This window comes from Carlito syrichta, unplaced genomic scaffold, assembly GCF_000164805.1.
Source record: "Carlito syrichta isolate Samal-C Ts95f unplaced genomic scaffold, Tarsius_syrichta-2.0.1 Scaffold95875, whole genome shotgun sequence".
NCBI classification, from domain to species: Eukaryota; Metazoa; Chordata; class Mammalia; order Primates; family Tarsiidae; genus Carlito; species Carlito syrichta.
The window spans coordinates 25846-32996 of NW_007039971.1; the positions used below are offsets into that span (position 1 = coordinate 25846).

Consider the following 7151-nt stretch of genomic DNA (forward strand, 5'->3'; position numbering starts at 1 on the left):
GGGTCAATGTGTCTGCTTTTGTGCAGTGCCATGCTATTTTGATCACAGCTGGGTGCCGTGGCTCAGACCTGTAATACCAGCACTTTGGAAGGCCAAGGTGGGAGGATCACTTAAGCCCAGGAGTTCAAGATCAGGTTGGACAACATAGGAAGACCTCGTCTCTACAAAAAAAAAAAAAAAACCAAAAATTTAGCCGCGTGTGGTGGCATGTGCCTGTAGTCCCAACAACTTGGGAGGCTGAGATGGAAGGATCATCTGGGCCTACCAGGTTGAGATTGCAGTTAGCTGTGATTGTGCCACTGCACTTCAGCCTGGTTTTTTGCTTTTTCGGGGTTTTTTTGAGTTGGAGTCTCAGTCACCCAGACTGGAGTGCAGTGGCCGCTCCCGGCCACCACAGCCTCGACCTGCTGGGCTCCGGCGATCCTTCCGCCTCAGCCTTCTGAGTAGCCAGAACTTCAGGTGCGCGCTACCACGCCCAGGTAATTTTTGATTTATTGTAGAGATGGGGTCTCGTCAAGTTGCCCAGGCGGGTCAGGCAATCCACTCACCTCAGCCTCCCAAAGCGCGGGAGTATAAGCTGAGCCAGCGAGCCCGGCTCAGCCTGGTTTTAATACAGGGTAATGCTGGCCTCAGAATGAGTTAGGACAGATTTCTTCTGATTCTGTTTTCTGAAGAGATCGTAGAGAATTGTTACCAATTATTTCTTAAATGTTTTTTCATCATAGAATTCACTAGGGAAACTGTCAGGGCCTGGTGCTTTCGTTTTTAGAAGGTTGGTAATTATTGACTCATTTCTTTAATAGCTATAACTTATTCAGATGACCTGTTTCTCCTTGTGTAAGTTTTGGTACTTTGTGACTTTCAAGGAGCTGGTCCATTTCATTTGTCAAATTTGCGGACATAGAATTGTTCATCTTTCTTTCTTTCGAATGGGAATCTCTGTCACACAGGATGGAGTGCAGTGGCATGGTCACAGTCACTGCAGCCTCGACCTACTGGACTCAGGTGAGATCCTTCCTCCTCAGCCTTCCAAGTTGCTGGAACCACAGGCATGCACCACCATGCCTGGCTAATTTTTTGATTTATTGTAGAGACGAGGTCTTGCCAAGTTGCCCAGGCTGGTCTCGAACCCCTGGGCTCAGGCAATCCTCTCACCTCTGCCTCCCAAGTACCAGGATTATAGGCATGAACCACCGCACCTGAACCTAGTATTTCTTTTTTTTTTTTGAGTTGGAGTCTCACTCTGTCGCCCAGACTGGAGTGCAGTGGCCATTCCCAGCCACCGCAGCCTTGACCTGCTGGGCTCCGGCGATCCTTCCGCCTCAGCCTTCCAAGTAGCTGGAACTACAGGCACGCGCTACCACGCCCGGCTAATTTTTTTGATTTATTGTAGAAATGAGGTCTCGCCTGCCCAGGCGGGTCTTGAACCTGCTGGCTCAGGCAATCCACTCACCTTAGCCTCCCAAAGGCGCGGGATTACAGACTGAGCCACCGAGCCCGGCTCTAGTATTTCTTAACTATCTTTTTATTTTATCTTCTTCTTATTATTACTATTATTATTATTATTACTATTATTTGAGTTGGGGTCTCACTCCGTTGCCCAGGCTGGAATGCAGTGGTATGCTCACGGCCACCCCAGCATCGACCTGCTCGGCACCAGCCATTCTTCCGCCTCAGCCTTCCAAGTAGCTGGAACTATAGGCATGCGCTACTACCTCCAGCTAATTTTTGATTTACTGTAGAGACGAGGTCTCATCAAGTTGCCGAGGTGGGTCTCGAACCCGCTGGCTCAGGCAATCCCCTCGCTTCAGCCTCCCAAAGTGCTGGGATGGTAGGCTGAGCCACTGAGCCTGGCCTCTGTACTATCTTTTTAAAAGTCCATGGGATCCATAGTGATGATCCCTCTTTCCTCTCTGTTATCAGTAATTTATGTCTTCTGTTTTTTTTTCCCTTGGTTAGCCTGGCTAAAGTTTTTTGAATTTTGTAATCTTTTCATAGAAGCAGCATTTGGTTTCATTGATTTCCTTTTTTCCGTTTCACTGATTTCTATTCTAATTTTTATTTCTCTTCCTCTGCTCCCCACAGGCTTATATCACTCTACATTCTACAGTTTCCTAGAATTATTGATTTTTAGATCTTTTCTCTAATGTATGTATTCGATGCTATAAACTTTACTGACTACTGTTGTCATAGAATCCCACTTGAAGTTGTAGTTTCGTTTTCATTTAGTTCAAGATATTTTAAATTTTCTCTTGAGACTTTCTTGACCCGTGTATTGTTTCGTAGTATGTTGTTTAATATCCAAATATTTGGGAATTTTTCAACTATCCTTCTGTTATTGTTATCCAGCTTAAATCCACTGTGGTCCAAGAGCATACTTCATAAAATGTATACTATTGTACATGTGTTAAGATGTGCTTTATGGCCAAAAATGTGCTCTATCTTGGTGAACATTCTCTGAGCACTAAAGAAGAATGTGTATTCTGCTGTTTTTGGATGCAGCATTCTATAATATTGTATAATCTATCATTTTTTTTTTAGTCAGAGTCTCACTGTCATCCAGGCTGGAGTGCAGTGACATACTCATGACCACTGCAGCCTTGACCTGCTAGGCTCAGGCGTTTCCTCCGCCTCAACCTTCCAAGTAGCTGAAACTACAGGTGTGTGCCACCACGCCCAGCTAATTGTTTTTTCTCTTTATCATAGAGACGAGGTTTCACCAAGTTGCCCAGGCTGGTCTCAAACCCCTGGACTCAGGCAACCCTCTCGCCTCAGTCTCCCAAAGTGCTGGGATTACAGACTTGAGCCACCGTGCCCAGCTACAAATGCTTTATAAACTATAGAACTATTCTGTAATTAAATCCAGTTGACCAATGGTGCTGTTCAGTTCATCTCTATTCTTACTATTTCTCTGCCTTCTGAATCTGTTAGGAGTGCTGAGGAGTGCTGAAGTCTCCACCTATGTAGTGGATTTATCTATTTCTTACAGTTCTATCAAACTTTTTGCCTTGTATGTTTTGACTATCTGCTCTCAGGTATCTATATTTGAAGGATTGCTATGTCTTCTTGGAAAATTGATCCTCTATCGTAGTATAGTTATCCTCTTTGTCCCTGATCATTTTCCTTGTTCTGAAGTCTGCTTTGTCCGAAATCAATATACCCATTCCAGCTTTCTTTGATGACTGTCAGCGTGACACGTCTTTTTCCATCCTTTCAATAATCATTGGCCTGGATCTTTATATTGAAAGTGGATTTCTTGTAGACAACACAGAGCTGGGTTTTGTATTTTTTAAATACACACTGACAAGTCTCTGTCTTTTAATTAGTGTATTCATATTTAAAGTGAGTATTAATATAGTTGCATTAATGTGTGCCATGTTTTATCTGCTTTCTATATGGTCTACTTTTTTTCTTCTTTTTTTCTTGAGTCAGAGTCTCACCCTGTCGCCCAGGCTGTTGTGCAGTGGCATGCTCACGGCCACCCCAGCATTGACCTGCTGGGCTCCGGCGATCCTTCCACCTCATCCTTCCAAGTAGCCAGAACTACAGGCATGCGCTACCATGCCTGGCTAATTTGTTGATATATTGTAGAGACAAGGTCTCACCATGTTACCCAGGCTGGTCTCAAATCCCTGGACTTAGGCAATCCTCTCACCTCAGCCTCCCAAAGTGCTGGGATTATAGGCCTGAGCCACCGCACCTGGCCTATTTTTTTTTAATGTTCCTTTTTTTTTTTGAGTTGGAGTCTCACTCTGTCGCCCAGGCTGGAGTGCAGTGGCACATTCACGGCTGCCCCAGTGTCAACTTGCTGGAGCCTGAAGGCGATCCTTCTGCCTCATCCTTCCAAGCAGCCGGAACTACAGGTGCAGGCTACCACACCCAGCTAATTTTTTTGATTTTTTTGTACAGATGAGATCTCACCAAGTTTCCCAGGCTGGTCTTGAACCCGCGGGCCCAGGCAACCCACTCACCTCAGCCTCCCAAAGTGCTGGGATTATAGGCTGAGTCACCAAGCCCGGCCCTTTTATTCTTTTTTTTGGAGAAGGGCAGTCCTTCCACCTCAGTCTTCCAAGCAAGTGTGCACCACCACATCTGGCTAAACTTTTTATTTATTGCAGAGATGCCATCTGCCAAGTTGCCCAGGGTGGTCTTGAAACCCTGGGCTCAGGCAATCCTCTCACCTCTGCCTCCCAAAGTGCTAGGATTACAGGCGTGAGCCACTGTGCCCGGCCTATTTTGTCTTTCTTTTTCGCTTTTGTTTTGAGTTGGAGTCTCACTCTGTTGCCCAGGCTGGAGTGCAGTGGCATGCTCTCTACTCACTGCAGCCTCCAACTTCTGGGCTCAGGTGATCCTTCTGTCTCAGCCCCTCCAGTACAGGTGTGAGACTCTGTGCCTGGCTCTTTTGTCTTTCTTATACTCACTGTTCCAATGGGCAGTCAAATGGTTGATGAAGAGAATTTTTCTTTATAAGCGATTGCAGATAGTAAATGAAAAAGAAATGCTGAATTTAGAGTATCAGTTTTGTAAACTCCAATGAATTAAAGCATGTAGAAAATGATCATCCAGGCCGGGCGCGGTGGCTCACGTCTATAATCCCAGCACTTTGGGAGGTCGAGGTGAGAGGATTGCCTGAGCCTACAGGCTCAAGACCAGCCCAGGCAACTTGGTGAGACTTCATCTCTACAATAAATCAAAAAGTTAGCCGGACATGGTGGTGCGTGCCTGTAGTTCCAGCTACTTGGAAGGCTGAGGTGGAAGGATCGCCGGAGCCCAGCAGGTCGAGGCTGTGGTGGCTGGGAGCGTGCCACTACCCTCCAGCCTGGGTGACAAAAAAAAAGATCATTCATAGTTTCTAACTTCACAAAAAGACATGAGCGATTATATCCCTCTTGAAGGAAAAAAATACAACCACTCAGAAACATTTATGGCCAGAAATGTGGTCTATCTTAGTGAATGTTCTCTGAGCACTAAAGAAGAATGTGTATTCTGCTGTTGTTAGATGCAGCATGCTATAATATTGTATAATCTATAAATTTTTTTTTGTTCCCTGCTCCCCCTCCAAACTCCTAGATCTAATTTCTCATTTACAGGAAGTTTAGAAGCAGATGAACTTGACACTACAGAAAGGCTGTTACTAATATCCAGTCTGTGGGAAATTTATAAGACCAAAAACATAAAATAAAACAATAAAACTCAACATCTAGCCAGGCTCGGTGGCTCAGCCTGTAATCCTGCGCCTTTGGGAGGCTGAGGTGAGTGGATTGCCAGAGCCCGTGGGTTCGAGACCCGCCTGGGCAACTTGGCAAGACCTCATCTCTACAATAAATCAAAAACTAACCAGACGTGGTAGTGCATGCCTGTAATTCCAGCTACTTGGAAGGCTGAAGTGGAAGGATCACTGTAGCCCAACAAGTCGAGGCTGCAGTGGCCGGGAGCGGCCACTGCACTCCAGCCTGGGTGACAGAGTGAGAATCCAACTCAAAGACAAAACAAAACAAAACAAAAAAACAAACTCAACATCTACTCTTGATTTTTAAAAACTGTTAGTAACATAGCTTTAATTAGACATTATATGAAAAAAGCTTCATGGTTATTGGCGAAATAGCAAAAACAGTCCTGTGGAAGATTCAGGAAAAAGACAATGTTGTCCTCTGATATCAGTAACATTTGGAACTCTTCTGCAAGTACTGGCCAAGGCAATTAGAAATCAAATTACAAGATATAATGGGCGAGGCAAAATTATCACTATTTGAAAGTGAGGGCCGGGCTCGGTGGCTCAGCCTGTAATCCCAGCACTTTGGGAGGCCAAGGCAAGAGGATTGCCTGAGCCCGTGGGTTTGAGACCCACCTGGGCAACTTGGCAAGAACTCATCTCTATAATAAATCAAAAATTAGCTGGGTGTAGTTGTGCATGCCTGTAGTTCTGGCTACTTGGAAGGCTGAGGTGGAAGGATCGCCAGAACCCAGCAGGTCAAGGCTGCGGTGGCTGTGAGCATGCCACTGCACTCCAGTCTGGGCAACAGAGTGAGACTACAACTCAAAGAAAAAAAAAAAAGAACGTGAGATGACTAATTCTGCGAACTTAAGAAAAAAATAGAAACTGCTAGGAATAACAAAAGAATTCAGTAGATATCTTGTTAAAAAGTTAATATATAAAAATCAACAACTTTGCCATAGACAAGGGGTTTGTAAATATGGCCCATGGGCTAAATCCAGCCTATTGCTTGTTTTTGCAAATAAAGTTTTATTGGAACACACCCATGCTCATTCATGTATTCATCGTCTGTGACTTTTATGCTGTAGCAGCAAAGTAGGGTAGCTGTGACTGAGATCATAAGGTCTACAAAAACATAAAATACTATTTGGCCCTTCACAGAGAAAGTTTGACAACTTCTGCTATAGATTTAAAAATCAGTTAGAAAATAAATGGAAAAAGACCCAATTTTAGAAATAAATATATCTAGGAATAAGCTTTACAATATGCAATAACTATTATATATGAACAAACCCTCACAGATAGACATAAAAGGAAATGTGAAATGAACTTATGTATATATTCTTGAAAGAAAACTAAAGCACAGGCCGGGCGTGGTGGCTCAAGCCTGTAATCCCAGCACTTTGGGAGGCTGAGGTGAGAGGACTACCTGAGCTCATGGGCTCAAGAATGGCCTGGGCAACTTGGCCAGACCGCATCTCTAAAATAAATTTAAAAATTAGGTGGAAGTGGTAGCGTGCACCTGTAGTTCCAGCAACTTGAAAGGCTGAGACCGAAGGCTCGCCTGAGCCCAGCAGGGCGACACTGGGATGGCCACGAGCGTGCCACTGCACTCCAGCCTGGGTGACGGAGACTCTGATTCAAAAAAAATTGTTTTTAGAAAACTAAAACACAAGTTTTTCTTTTTTTTGTAGGCATACCTATATGATTTATTTAGTTTTTAAATTTTAAAGATGTGGGGTACAATTCAGGGTTAGGTACATAAGTGGTCACTGTACAGATGAGGTTTGGGCTTCCCATGGGTCCTCATTCCACCTGGTTTTGGATCAGGTACACTTATTAATGTTACGTGCTCCCCCGAATTCCTCCCCTGGCAGTGATCTGATACTGCCAATCTCTTTCATGTAGTATTTTTTTTTTTTTTTTTTGAGTTGGA

General features: G+C 44.4%; 1 protein-coding gene across 1 annotated transcript in view; it reads left to right on the top strand.

Moving 5' to 3' along the window:
- Window positions 1-5641: 5641 nt before the first annotated feature.
- Window positions 5642-7151, top strand: part of RNASEH2C (ribonuclease H2 subunit C) — a 4633-nt gene continuing 3123 nt past the window's right edge. Inside the window, exon 1 of the mRNA XM_008062283.2 lies at window positions 5642-5684. Coding sequence (XP_008060474.2) covers window positions 5642-5684 — 43 coding nt within the window. The remainder of the gene's footprint in view (window positions 5685-7151) is intronic.